A 15,529-nucleotide genomic window follows, 5' to 3' on the forward strand; every position below is an offset into this window, starting at 1 on the left:
CCTCTGAAATGTACTTTAGAATCATGTGAAAATGTTGGTGTTTCTAAAAACAAAAGCATTTTTATTTTGCAAAGGAAACTTTTTTTTGCATTAAAAGTCATGTCAGCGCCAGCTTTGCTATAAGAAGCCATTATTGGTCTCCTCTACAGGCGGATGTTCCAAATCAGTCTCATCCTCACGGCACAGTTTGAGTGATCAGTCCGAGGCCTAGTTTGCTGCTGCCAGCATGGGACACGATGTTCTATTCTTTATTTATTTCCACGGCCCATGCATTTTTCCCATATAAAGACAGTCTATGTCCGACCGTGTCAACGTGTGATGGATTGCATAGTCCTCTTCTCTAAGGAAGAGAAGGGGGGGGGGGGGGGGGAATGTTGGAAAGAAGGGAGGAAAAGAAGGAGGGAAAGAAGGAGTGAGAGAAGGAGGAAACGGAGTGGTGCGGTGCAGCAGTGAAGGACATGGCAGCTTAGTGCTGGCCAAAAAGACTGTGCTGAACACCTGCTCCTGTCTCCAACGCCCCTTCAACCTCCTCATTACCTGTCAATCTATCACAAGGCAGCCAGATCAAATGTCTGCAGCAGCCAGGACTCGCACAGGGAGGGAGTCGGGGAATGAGGGAAGGAGGGGAGAATAGCAAGGAAAGAAAGAAGGGAGAGAGAGAAGGACAGATTGCATGTCTGGGAGAGCTGAAAATGATGGGGAAGTAAATGGAGCAGCTGCGTGTGCATATCGAAGATCTGTTGATAATTTGGAGTAAACTTTGTTCTTCTGGAGGTAGTTTGTCATGTTGCTATATTTAGAATTCATGGAATACAGACTGCATGTCAGTAGTTGGATGTGACATTATGCAAATCTGCTTTATCATTGTCGGTAGAGGGTTTTAAAAAAAATAGGAATGATTCTCAAATCAGACATTCGCTTCCAAATAAAAGAAAAAAAGAGCATGTTTGGAGAACTTTTTGGCATCCATCTGGTCAATATCTTAAATCAAACACTTCTCAAACAAATCAAAGGCAATCATGTTGTCAGAGTTTCTAAGCAGCAGCCTGCTGTTTCCATTCCTAACTGTGCTCTAGAGCACTGCGCAGACTCACTGTACAGCACCCTCTGGCCTTTGATAGGCACCTTTGTGCAAAAAGATGGGAACCTGTGACAGACAAGCTCCTCTATAGGAAGGTGGGGCCTGTGGTTTCAGATTACAGCCACAGCGCTGACACTGTGTGACTGTGTTTGTGTGCTGCACACACACACGTTTATGTATACGGTGAGCACCTTTGCATGTGTGTAGGAGAGCATGTTGTCTGAATTAAATGTATACGTGTGTGTGTGTGTTTGTGTGTGTGTGCTTTAAAAAGCAGATGAATTTGAGCTCATCAATGTGCATTAGTGCACACATGACCAGCCCCAAGCCCTCGAGTTCTGATCCCTCTCAATCCCCGCTCTTTCCCTCTCTCTTACATTTTCAGTCTTTCTTAAGCTCCCTTGCCCCTCTCTCTCCTTTAGTGTGTGAGCTGTGGTGATTTACGGTAATTATCCATCGTTGGGTCATCTATCAGGCTGGCTGTTGCTAGGAGATGGAAGCAGCTGCTGCTGGCTGTTGTCTTGTCAGGGACAGTGCATGTGTGTGTGCGTGCGTGTGTGTGTGTTTGTACATACTTGCGTTTGTGTGTGTTTCCTGGGATCTGGGTAAGGACGTGTAGGTACTTCTGTGTGTGTTTACTGGCAGTGTGTGTGTTTGTTCAGGTAAAATGGGCCATCCTGATGTAGGGATTTAAAAGCGCAGGTGTTGCAAAAGAAAGACGGAAGCAATGAAGTCAATGGATGGAGAGAAGGATTATAAGAAGGAGTGAGGGTGGGGTCAGAGGTTGAAAGAGTCCAGGTGGAAACTTAGTGCGTGTGCATGTTTGGGGAGGGTGGGCAGCTTAAAAGGCACAGGTGTGTATGTGTGTGTGTGTGTGTGTGTGTGTGTGATAGACAGGGGAACTGAATGATAAATTTTTCTAGGCAGATGGAAGTTAGAAGAAGTCGGGCCTTGGGGAGTAGTTTTAGTGGCTGTGAAAATTGCAAGATTGTGTGTGTGTGGCTTGTGAATAAAGTACATTTTCTATTGGCAGGTGATCATCCACAGATGGGTGCCGGTTCAGATCCCCACCGAGGGTCCTATTTCTCTTTATTTTGTCCTTGTAATCCACCTTAACCCATTGTGTTGACACCGTTTCAGGTTTCATGTTCTGTGCGCGCCATTCATGCTGAAGCTGAGGGAACCAATCCTCACACGCAGGGAAAGGTCAAACTGCAAATAGTGTAGTCTTAACAGTAGGCTTTCAATAGACATATGAGAGGGAGTTTTCAAAAGTACTATCCCCACAGGTAAAGTGGGACATGTTTCTCTTTCACAGAGACTGCAAAAAAAGCAGCACTTAAAAAAATTTACTGCCAGTTGTAATAATAATTCAGGATGCAGTGTTCCACATTTAGAGGCGCCAGTGGCCTATAGTTATCCGTTGTGTCACCAATTTTGCACAGTGTTGTATTGAACAATTTCCCTCTCTTTCTGCAAATAAGTAAATATTCACATTCTAATATAAGTGAGCTATTCAAATATGTATTAGTTACTCTTGCGCACAGAAAATACCATAAATGTATCATGCATACTGAGGCCACATCGCACTGCAGCCTAAAAAGGCTGCTGATGAAGCTGTCTTCACTACCTCTTAGCCTCCTCGTACTTTCACTAAAGTTTCATTTGCTTTAACCTGTTGGCAGGTCTGAAAGAGGCAGCTGGATACAAGCCACACATCCATATGAGCCACAGTAACTGTAAATACAGCCTCCACTCTCAGCTCTCCATACCAGCCTAATTAGTGCCAGTTAGCATTTGTCATTGCATTTAGGGGTGAAGATTAGGAACACCTCTCAATTAATCTGCAATCAGCCTGTTTGTTAATTAGCTAACCTGTTCTAAGTGGCCTTCAGGGCTCTTGTGTAATTAGCTAAGCTGCTGAGAAACAGGTCTGTGTGTTGACATTGACCTAAAGCTTACACACGTGTGCACAATACACACACAAACACACACATTTGTATATGATGTATGCTGTTGAAGACCGTAAAGGTGTCTCCAGTCATACTCAAGAAACTTGGCTTCCCCGTAAACTACATATAAACACGAGCGTACCATCTGCATCTTCTGTGTGTTCATGGGAAAAAGAGGCTTAAAAAAGGCACAAATGCAAACACACACACACACACACACCCAAAACACCCACTCCATTACTCAGTTTATTAGTAGTCGCAAGTGTACTGTGCTCATCCAGACATACATATTTGCACGTCGTCATGCTTGCAGCAATGCGCTGATTGTTTCTTCCTTCACTCTGAGACAAAACTGCATCCCTCAAAAGTATTCTTAGAAAAGGCAGGAGGGAGGAAAAAAAATACATACTGTACTCCCCGAGCACGTACACTCTTTTTAACATTTCATCCTTTTCAAGTGCAACAACATTCTCACCAAAATGAACAGCTTCTCCATTGCTGTGTCGAACCTTTTTTTTTTTTCCCTCGCTCACTTCAAAGCCATTTGTTTACCCTGCTGCCTCCTGACATTGTCTGTGGTAATTAAAGGAGCGCACTGAAATTTATGGTTTAATTATACAGGCCTTGTTATGCAGAGAGGACCAGGATGGGCTGATATGCTCAATAAAAATAAATAAATTCCATACGGGTTTATTGAACACGCTTTTGCAAGGGGCCGGGGGGGGGGCATCATTCCAGCGGCTCAGGTGTGTGTGTGTGTGTTCTTCTGTATGCAAATGTGTGTATGTTTATTTATGTATTGCCTCGCAGGGTTGCTGCTCAGCGTGCATTGTGAGTGGGTGAGAATGAAATGTAAAAAAAAAAAATAAATAGCCAGATGAATTGCAATCGATTGGCGCTGGTTCACTGTATTGATCCCTGAGCATGTTAAAGCCTGCTGTACTCCATGAAGAACACTCAGTCAGTCAGTGTGGGCTCACCCCCGTGCACCCCCACCCTCTCCCCTTCCTCATCTACCCCTTTGTGAACGAATGCATGGCTGTACCGTATGCGCACTAAATCACATTGTTTTGTTACTGTGTGTATACGTACAAAGCAGATATGATGGCAACCGCAGCCCCACCTCGCATATAGGCGAGAGTGTACGTGCGTGTGTGTGTTTTGGTGTTAAGCATGCACCGTAATGGAGAGTGATCTTGGCTGTGGCCCACAAGCAAGCTTCTCTGAACTGATCTTTGAGTTGGGTATAAATAGCGCTGGCTCTATAAATAAAACAGCAGCACCTTTCGCACTCACTCTCTCTCATTTGCGCACACATTCAGCCCCTCTACTTAGACATTACACCTGCCCAGGCACTTACATGGCACTCGTGTGCATAAACACTCCAACACGAGCTGCCCATTAATCCATATATCATTCTTTTTAAGGTCTTATAGAAGGAAATCTGCGGGACATATTTACACGAGAGTGTGACTTGTAGCAGGTTAGCGCCTCTTCAGCCCCACATTTATAGGACAGTAATCTCATCAGGTGAACAGAATTTAGGCAACTAAGTGGACGCTTTGTATGCATTTTTATTCTTTCAAAACACACTGAACCTGAGCTCCTTTCTCTCAAAGACCAAAAGGAAACTCTTACAACTTCCAGCTAGCATATGCTTTGCTTTCAGTAGCTGTCGGCCAAGAACTTAAACGGACAGACTGGCAAATAAAGGTCCAGCATTGATATGTATACACTCAGCTCACTCAACACACAGCACCATCTAAAGCATCACTGCAGTGAGTTTAAATAATGCTACTAGCTCACCGTAACGCAACACGACTTGAGGTATTTGCCGGTGCAAAATGATCGCTAAGAAGGCCAGTGAATATCTGCCAATAAAACTGGATTTCAACACCAGTACCGTGCGCACGACGCTTAATCACTTTTACACCACTTTCTGTGTCAGTCCATTATGTTGCTATGTGTCTGAAGAACAACATGTCCCATCCGCTGCTGTCTGCTGAGCTCAACTCAAGCTAGAAGTGTTTTGAAATGGGGTGCAAAGAGGGAGGGGGGGGAGAGAGATAAATTGGTACAGCGAGCTGGAATGCTGCAGCAGTTATTTAAGGCCCTGTAGGTGCTGCCTAGGCCATATGCTCCCATTATTCCGCTTGGGAGGGGCCCATGTGGGCGTGTGAGCAAAGCCGGAGAGGGGAGGAGGAAGAGGAGGAGGGTGGGAGAAAAAGAGAAAGAAGGGCTAATGGATGAGAGTTAAAGGAGAAAGGTAGCTGAGGAATTATTTTAAGGAGAGAACCCCTATCAAGCGCGGGAGGAATTTTTAAGAACGGGATACCGTGGAGAAGCCTGAGATGAGATGAGAACGAATTAGCTTCTAAAGTAAATGATCGCCTTCACCCTCAATATCCGGCTCTTTCACCGTCGCCTTTGCATAATTCATCTCGTCAAATTTTGAGGTGTGACAGAATATAATTCATGAACTTTTGGGGTCGATAACTTCTCTCAGGCATCTCTATCATTTTCACATCACCAAGCTGAACTTAATAAGATTCTGTATGACACACCTCCTCACTGGTGTTTATTTTGTTACTTTCTACACCTCGTTGAAAGTGAACTATTTGAAAGTGAATAGATGACTATAGGTCCTCAATCCATCCAGGTGTATTAATATTTATCTATTAAGCAAACAAGGCCTTACCCCTCTCGCTTTCTCTCTCCCTTGTCCCTCGCTATTTCTTGTTCTTCCTATCTGTTCAGTATCTTGTCAAACTGAGGCCTGTGTTCCTGATCAGGGCATTGCTCTCATGTTAGCCGCTTCACAGGAAGCACATCCCAGCATTCCCTCTGACACGCTGGCAGCAGCATTACCATAATTGGCTTTTCTACATGACGGGACAGAGGAAATAATAATGTCATTTTATTTACAGCCCTCTTGTCCCGGTCCGAGAGCTATCACCCTCCCTCTTTCTCCAGCTCTGCACCACGCACTGACATACACCCCTCCTTCTCCTCTTCTGTCTCATCTTCTCCTCTCCCTGCGCAGGACGTGAGTCTCGTTCTGCCACGGCGTGTAGGTCAAGCGATGGCTTTTTGATCAGCTCCTGTCCAAAGCCATCAGGCTTGGGAGGCACGTAATGGAGAGCGGGGTGACAAACAGAATCTGGGGAAGGAATAAGACTGCCAGTTTCCTATTAGGGGCCGGCCTAAACGGCCTCTGCCCCCCACCTCACCGCCGCCTTCTACACCCTCCTCGCACCATTCTGCGCCGCGAACCCCACTCCTGCACTGCCTAAATCACATGAGTGAAGGGCCCCATGATTGGACATTAGTGCCGCAAATGACTGCCGTGATTGCCCCCTCTTCCCAAACTCACATCAAATAAATAAAGAAATGTGTGTAAATAAATAGAAGGAGGGATTGCTGGTGAAACGGAGGTGGTGGCGAGGGGAGGCTGACTGGTTTCATCCCCTTCTTGCCCCCCCCCCCGCCTCTCTCTCGCTCGTTTCATCGCCTTTCTGCCTTTCTTATCTGGTTTGTTTGGCTTTGACAGCGGCCAAATGGTGAAGCTCTGCGAGCCTGACAGAGAGTTTTATTGATTTAACAACCAGCAGACTCGCAGCAAAGAAAAAGGAGAAAGCAAAAAAAAAGGAAAAAATGGGTAGGGCGGAGAAAGATACAAAGTTTTGAAAAGGAGTGATATGTTTCTGCTCTGCTCCTCGCCAAAAAAGCTGACGTATCCCGCTGGTTGTATTTCATTTGCTATCATTTACAAAAGTCATGCACACACACACACACACACACACAAAAAGTTACGCTGCGTGTAGACGGAGAAAATGTTTAAGAGATGATCTGTACATAGGTCCATCGCTCTGTCTCGCTGTGAGGCCCAGTGTTGTGTTGAGGCAGCAGGCAGGGCGTTCACCGCAGACTTTTCATCAGAAAACATGATATCAAACATAACAGGGCACTGCACAGACTCGTTTCTGGTGTGGTCCCTGAGTGCTCGCGTTAAACGCACAAACTTGATCACGGATTGCGATAGCAAACATCTGTAATGGCGCACGGCGCTCTGCAATCTTTACATATTAGGCAGAAGTTAGAATCAAGGGTGCTTCATGGGTGCATTAGTTGGGTAGTCCTTCAGGAACTATCTCATTTAAATATGAATAATAATAAATGAGGCAGATGGGAACAAAACACATACTTGAGCTCTTTTAAAGCTCTTATCTCTAATCAAATAAGGGTCTGTGTTCCAAAGTGTATTTGGTAACCAGAGACATGAAAACCTTTGATAATGCATGCATTACAGCTCTATTAAGTGTGTATGTCAATCTATTTGTGCATTATGCATTTTTCAAAGAGCTCTTTACAACACTTAAAGGGGCTTCTACAAACCCATTTTGCTACTTTACAAATTTTATAAGCCTTTTTGTTAGCGCTACATTAACCCTCTGAGCAGGTACCAGGAGATCAGAGACACTGGGTGGATAAGTCTTGCTTCCTTTCCCCGTGTTGTTGCTGTTGTTGTTGTTGCTGGTGATCTGGCGTGGCTGGTGGCGGGCTTGATTGCTGCTGCTTGTGACAGTGAGTCTGCAGTCCTATCCTGGCCGCACTGCCGCCTGTCTCCTTGATGGCGGCACGTCCCCGAGCAAAAGTGACAGGCGCTTTGGCGCCCGTGCAGATGGCCCTGCTCACAGCCATCACCCACTCGGCAAACCAAACCGCCAGGGACGGCACGCCAGCCCTTCCCGGGCCCGCCCCTTGCTGCTGGTGTTGCTCTGCATATGTGCATCCAGGAGAAGAGAAGGGGCTTAATCTGGCCGCCAGTCACAATCGCACTTCTTCAAGTTGCGGGTGATTGAGTTGATGCGTAGCTTCTAATATTTGTTGGGTTTTAGCATCCTGTCAGAATTCATGCAGCATCTCAAAACAGATGGAGAGATCATTTATTTCAGACTCAAGTTTCATCACGAACGTTGTACGTTTATGGCTTGCGAAGCCGTCCACTTGCTGCCTGTGATTTTTACAGATGTCTGTCTCTGCCAGTCTTTTGTCTGTGGGCTTTTGATATCTCCCTCTTTGTTGTTTCCATGACAACATGGCAGGACAGGAATTGATTGACAGGGATCGTCAAAGGGTTCCCTGGCGACCTGCTCATCGTTCGAAGCCCCTCCCTGCTGCAGTCTGTGTTTTGTCACTCACCCAGGGATATTTCTGATCTGCTGCTTCTCATTCCTGCTGTCTGTGTATCTGCGTGTCTACTTATTGAACACTGCCAGCTATTGGGGTTTAGTTGTTTTTTTTGGCTGCAGCTGATGTGAGTGATTCACATAGGTAATTCCTACTGTATGCTTGCGCCGTTCCTGTGTGCTTGAGAAGAATGGATAGCCGTTCTGCAGGATGCTTTGTATATTAAAAAGGCTGATATGTATTGATAGCCTCCTCTTTTGGAAGCGGGTTAGTGAGAGGGAAGGCACTGTAGCAGAAGACACTCTGCAGATGTGTTGTAGAGAGTACAGCACATAATGCTAATCTGCTGTGTTAGGGATTTTCAGGAGTTTTAGAAACTGTCTCGGTCTCAGTCTGTCAGTGGGATTGAAGCGCAGCCAGGTTCTCCTGTAGTGCTCTCATTTCACAGAAATCCTGTCAGGCGTTAGGGGAGTATGTTGCTCATTTGGAGAAGGGTGTATCAGTAGCACACAGCGAACTCAGACTTATAGGCAATATTATGGTCGGTGGGTTCAGGTTCGCGCTGTAAGAGCAAATGTGTACGAGTGGGGGGGGAAAAATGCATAAAGTACACACATGGGCACGGAAGGTGAGCATGCGTGCGGAGTCGCAATCGCAAACAGGCACTTACGGAGGCACTCACACGTACGCACATGCACATCATCACATACTCACAGTTGATGGTGCAGCTGCTCACCTCCTCCCCGCCGCCACCCACCACCCTCCACCCTCCACCCATCTCCTCTCAGGCAGCAGTAAATGGTGCCAGTGTATATATATCAGGTATTATGTCCACTTAGATTATGATATGACAGGTTAGCGTGCCGTTTGAAGTTGACAGCACATCTGTTTCATCGGGAGAGACTGATACTGGCATGTAGGACACACATCTCACCATGCAGGAAGGAGATAAAGGAAGAAGCTAGGGGGCCGTCTCTCCTGTCTCCCTGCCTCACTCACCCTCTTCTTTCTCCCTTTTTTCCCCTCTCATTCCGCCTCTCCCCACCTAACAAACCCACCGCCTCCTGCTCACTTTTTCTTTCTCTCCCACGTCTTCTACTCATTCACTTATTCTCCCCCTAACCATCTCCTGTCTGCGCAGCTTGCTAATGCTTACTGTGCCTTTCTTTGCATGCACACACACACACTCACAAAAATGCACGCCTCCAAATGCACGTAGTCTGTCTTTCAATCTCGTTTGTTTTTACGTTTTTTTTTCTCCTTGAAACCTGTTACATCTTAGTTCTGTTTCCGCTTGGCTTTTTTTCTTTAATCGAGTGTTTGCCTTCCTGTTTTAATTTGTCTTTTTAAGACATTGTCCGTGTTGTTGTGGATCATCGAACAGCTGGAGTGCAAATATATAAACTGGTTGCATTTGTATCGCTCTCAAACCAGAGAGCATTGTATTTCCAGTTCCTGCATAGTAGCACAGTGACCGTCAGCTAATTGGAGTGGGTTAGGAAAACTGTGATATCTCCAAAGTGGTAATTTTTTTCTTCTGTCCCTCTCCAGTCGAATAACTTGAATGGGAGAGGAGCTAGGCTTCATGGACTAGATGAGTGAGATGCAGTACAGGCTTGGAAAAGTGAGAAAGAAAGAGAAGGGAGGGAGCTGAACATGTAAGCATGCAGCTGGCTAACAAGGCCAAACAGCCAGTCATTTCCTGGGGAACATGAGGCATGTGTGGAGGAATAGATAGTTGGGAAGGAAAAGGACAACTGTCAGAAGCTCAGTGATTTATTTTTCCCTTGGAGGTTTTTTTCACCACCGGCTTTCAGAGACACATGTGTGCAAAGTACACACAAAGTCATGCATGCATGCAGACATATACGCACACTCACATTGGGTGAGAATAAAAGCCTGCATTTCCCACCATTGAGCATTCATTCCATGTTATTTTGACAGTGGTCCTGTTAGTGTGCTGTAAATCTTTAATTTCACTGAGCTGACCTCTTTTCTTCTCCCCCCCCCCCCCCCCCCTCCATTTTTATCTCCCCTCTCTTGCTGTCTCTCTGTACTCCAGCGTACATGCCCGAGGACGAGCTTAAGGCAGCTGCTCACGATGAGGAAGAGCACCTGCAAGATGACGGCCTCTCATTAGACGGCCAGGACACTGAGTTCCTCTGCAACGAGGAAGAAGAAGACGTGGATGGGGGCCGACCACCTAGCTACAGAGACTCCCCACTCAGCAATGGCACTAACCCTGACGCTGGATATGGGTCTCCGCTTAGTGATGCTAGCGACCGACTTGCAGACTTCAAGAGCACCTCTTCCAGGGATGGTCAGGAGAGGGAGGGCTCAGCTTTTCCCTTCCGTCCCAACAACGGCCTCTCTTTCCAGGACAGCCTGGCACAGATGAAGGCCGTCTATGCAAACCTCATCTCAGATGCCTCTTGGTCTAGCATCACAATGGACATCATGAAATCTAAGCCTGCTGCAGCTGGCAGTGTCAACAGTGCCCTCACTAGTTCAGAGCCTGCCTCTACTGCCTCTGTGGCCACAACTACAACCATAAATAAGAGCAGTGGGGTCAACATGGCTAGCAGTCACCATAATGGCAAGACCTCCAGCACCACTGTCAACCACACAGGGAGCGCAAGTGGCAGTACAAATGGCACAGCAGCTAGCTCTGTTAGCAGCCACAGTGCAACCAGCAGCAGTGGGAGCAGCAGTGCTGCTGCCAGTAATGGTAGTGGTGTAGCCTATGACTGGCATCAGGCAGCACTTGCCAAAACACTTCAGCAGACCCCCTATCACCTTTTACCAGAGCCTAGCCTCTTCAGCACAGTGCAGCTCTACCGACAGAACAACAAGCTGTATGGCTCTGTTTTTACTGGTGCGAGCAAGTTCCGCTGCAAAGACTGCAGTGCTGCCTATGACACACTGGTGGGTTTGACGGTCCACATGAATGAGACGGGCCACTATCGAGATGACAACAAAGACAAAGAGGAAGATCAGGGAAAGCGCTGGTCCAAACCACGTAAGCGTTCCTTGATGGAAATGGAGGGGAAAGAGGACGCCCAGAAAGTTCTGAAATGCATGTACTGTGGCCACTCATTTGAATCTCTACAAGATCTCAGCGTTCATATGATCAAGACCAAGCATTACCAGAAAGTGCCTCTCAAAGAACCAGTGCCAGCCTTGGCCACTAAACTGGTGCCCACTTCAGCTAAAAAACGTGCTATCCAAGATGCTATAGTCTCTCCATGCTCCCCAGACTCTATCCATGCTGGTAGTGGTGGTGGCAGTGTCTCTCTTGGGGATGTTGGCAAAGACACAAAAGCTGCAGCTAACCCCTATGTTACGCCAAACAACCGCTATGGCTACCAGAATGGTGCCAGCTACACATGGCAGTTTGAAGCTCGCAAAGCACAGATTCTAAAATGCATGGAGTGCGGGAGCTCCCATGATACATTGCAGCAGCTGACTGCCCACATGATGGTTACAGGTCACTTTTTGAAGGTCACAAATTCTGCTTCCAAAAAGGGCAAGCAGCTAGTCTTTGATCCAGTGGTGGAAGAAAAGATTCAGTCTATCCCATTACCGCCAACCACCACCAGACTCCCTGTTCCCAGTACGGTTAAGTCCCAGCCAGTGTCTCCTGCACTATCCTCTGGCTCAGAGGAAAAGAGGGAAGCGGGTGAGGATGAAAAAGTCGAAGGAGGCGAGCAAGTGGAGAAAAAAATCAAGGAAGAGAAAGACGACTCAGGTGAGAAATCTGAGACTGACACCACCTCGTATAAATACCTTAGAGAAGAAGACCTGGAGGAGACCCCTAAAGAGGGTTTAGATATTCTCAAATCCCTTGAGAACACAGTATCTAGTGCTATCAGCAAGGCTCAGACAGGCACGCCCACCTGGGGTGGCTACCCTAGCATTCATGCGGCCTACCAGCTGCAGGGTGCCGTGAAAAGCTCAGCTACTGTTCTACCCCCGACTGTCCAGAGTGTTCAGATGCAGCCAATGTTTAACAGTGGTCTACGAAGTCTTGTGAGCGACCCCAACTCAGTCATCCACTCACCTCGGAGCCCTTCCTCTCCTACTCCCCTAAGGAGCAATGTCACCGCCATGGAGGAGCTCGTGGAGAAAGTGACAGGAAAAGCTGCCACTGTGAAGAAAGAAAAGGAGGAGAAGATGGTGAGCCTGGAACGATGCCGACAACCATCGCTGGGAAAATCCCCTTCCCCTGCACTGAGAGAACAGCGAGAGCATTTGGCATCTCCAAATGACTTTTCTGTAGGTAAACCATCTGGTATGAGAAGTAGCAGCCCGGGCAGTGTAGATTCAGAGCTTATCTGCAAGAAGGAGCCCAAAGAGAGCCTAGTAGATAGCCACAGCAACCATTCAAAGAATGGTTCTGAGACGTGCCAATCCCCAGTAACTAACGGAAACAGTCTTGGCATCATCACCGATCACTCACCTGAAAGTCCTTTCATCAACCCTCTTAGCGCACTCCAATCAATCATGAACACACACCTGGGGAAAGCCTCAAAACCAGTAAGTCCCGCAGCAGATCCACTGTCTATGCTTTACAAAATCAGCAACAGCATGATGGAAAAGCCAGCTTTCAACCCAACTCCTCAGGGCAAGCCAGCTGAGCCCGTCAACCACTACCAGCTGTATGAAAATAATGACCAGCCCATAGACCTGAGTAAAAATAAGTCCGCCACTAATAGCAACAACAACAACAACAACAAAAGCAGCAGTGCACTTTTGACCAACAGTAGCGTAAATGGTAACAAACCCCTTATTTCCCTCCCTGACACAGTCTCCTCACCCCTGAGAGAGAACGCTCTGATGGACATTTCAGACATGGTAAAGAACCTCACCGGGAGACTTACGCCCAAATCTTCAACTCCCTCCTCCATCTCAGAGAAGTCGGACGCTGATGGCAGCGCGTTTGAGGATGCCCTCGAGGACCTCTCCCCAGTGCAGAAGAGGAAAGGGAGACAGTCAAACTGGAATCCCCAGCATCTCCTCATTCTGCAGGCACAGTTTGCGTCTAGCCTGAGGGAGACCCCAGAGGGCCGCTACGCCATGACCGACCTGGGCCCTCAGGAAAGGGTCCACATCTGTAAATTCACGGGCCTCTCCATGACTACCATATCCCACTGGCTGGCTAATGTCAAGTACCAGCTGAGACGAACTGGGGGCACCAAGTTTCTCAAGAACATGGACTCGTGCCAGCCCGTGTTCCTCTGTGGTGACTGTGCCTCTCAGTTCAGGACTCCCTCCTCCTACATCAGCCACCTGGAGTCTCACCTGGGCTTCAGCTTGAAGGACCTGTCCAAACTGTCAGCTGAGCACCTACGGGAGCAGCAGGCTGCCTCGAAGGTGATCACAGACAAAATGATATTCGGCAGCCCCCTGTCAGCCTTGACCACGCCAGAGGACGACACAGGCTCCGTGTACCAGTGCAGACTTTGCAATCGGACATTCGTCAGCAAACACGCAGTCAAACTGCACCTCAGCAAGACCCATGGCAAGTCTCCAGAGGACCACCTGGTGTTTGTCACCGCTTTGGAGAAACTGGAGAAGCTAGACAAAATGGAGAAGGTTTAAACAATGTCTCGAGCTGAGAGTAAAGACTGACAGCTGTGGAACTGACTCGATTTTCATTGCACTAAAAATGACGTTGTTCACAGTTACTGCACTGGGCCGAACTGAGCCGCCAGAAAAATAAAAATAAAAATCAAGTCTTATTATTATTAATTTTTTTTTTGTGATAACTGCCTGACTGGACCATGTCTTTTCATGTCAATTTGTTTTTGTTTTGCCAAGCTTTTTTACACTTATTTTGTAATATATTTATATGCTATTTGTCTGATCTGTGCATGTATTTTAGTGAATCAAGGTTAAACACGATATTTTAATCTTTTCATGGCAAAAATACAACTACTGCTTCAACGGTAAAAGTGGCGAGTGGACAGAATTGGTGGAAAAGATAACTGTATATTACTTGATATGAAGAAGGTGGAAAATTCAATGTATACACCAAAAGAATGAAAGAATACCCCGAAAGACTGAAGTAGCACCTTAGACAGTTGAATTTGTAAAGAGAACATGTTTTGAAATATCTTGCATTTGTCAAAATCAGATTTTAAAAGATCAAGGATTATCACCCCACCCCCACCCCGCCCCTCTTTCCTTCTTGGGTTTCTGTCACAGCAATGTTTTTGATGATGAATGGCCTGCTCATAAATCTGTCAGTGTAAAAAAGAGGGAAAAAAAAGATCACATGAACATTTGGAAAAAGTGAAATGCTGCTTCTGGTTCTGAGTTAATCAGTGGAAATGAACGGCCATCGGTATGCAAGTTTGCTGCAGAAACTTTTTCCTTGTTGTGAAGTATCACCTCATAGCAATTTTCCAGGTGTATGGTTTGTTACAACTTTTCTCTTTCTAAACTGTGTCGCTTTATTCAGCTGTAAAGAGAACAGTCCGTCACGTGTAAATGATTACCAGTGAAATGTCAGTACTCCATGAGACATATCTTACCATTTGAAAAACGGCTCAAAATTGTTTGTATCTTAAGGTGTGTGCATTCTTGAACTTTTATATTGTCATTTTTATATACAAAAAGAAAAAGCTAAAAAATAAAAACAGATGGTGTACATAGATATATGCTGTAGAGCTACGAAATGACCTTTTTTTTAAAGAAAAATACAAATTTAGCTTCTTTGGCTTGGTTTACAGAAATGATTTTAATTATTACTTGCATCCAACTTGATGCATGAAATGGTGTGGAAAATAAATAAGCGATGCACAATGACTATACATTTCAATGTTTTATCGACAATATTGTAAAGAAAGAAAAAAAACCACGACTTTTTAGCACCGATTAGTTTGTTTCATTTTTCTTTTCTCTCTCTCTCTCTCTCTCTCTCTCTCTCTCTGAATTGTAAAATAAACCCCAAAGCAGTTGTTAACAGTCAGATTTTTGTGGTTGTGTGTTCTTTTGTCATGGCGGTGCACCAAACTCAAAATGTAAAAACTCGGCTTTGTAGAATTTGCTCTCGAGCAAAGTCAAGTGTGTACACCCATGTCAAATCCTGACCCAGTGTAACAGGATTTCCTCTAGGGGCTATTCTTAGCAAACTGGAGGTGAGATTCGAAACGTCTCGCTGCTGGTACATATTCTGTGTTCTGTAACAGGCCTGCTTTTATGTTTTTCCCAAATTGTTAGACAAAATAAAAGTCACTGGTGTCATACTTACAACTGATGACTGAGCCGCATCATACCACCAATGATTATAATGATGAAGATG

The 15,529-nt window shown here is 46.1% G+C and overlaps 1 protein-coding gene across 2 annotated transcripts in view; it reads left to right on the plus strand.

The window, feature by feature from the left end:
* The window catches only part of LOC113031435 (teashirt homolog 1), a 35,959-nt gene extending 20,763 nt beyond the window's left edge, over positions 1–15,196 (plus strand). For both annotated transcript variants that reach the window (XM_026183509.2, XM_026183508.2), the window contains exon 3: positions 10,286–15,196. In XM_026183509.2, coding sequence (XP_026039294.2) covers positions 10,286–13,824 — 3,539 coding nt within the window. In that variant the 3' untranslated portion in view covers positions 13,825–15,196. The remainder of the gene's footprint in view (positions 1–10,285) is intronic.
* The last annotated feature ends 333 nt before the right edge of the window (positions 15,197–15,529 follow it).

Source organism: Astatotilapia calliptera, chromosome 11, assembly GCF_964374335.1.
Source record: "Astatotilapia calliptera chromosome 11, fAstCal68.1, whole genome shotgun sequence".
NCBI lineage: Eukaryota > Metazoa > Chordata > Actinopteri > Cichliformes > Cichlidae > Astatotilapia > Astatotilapia calliptera.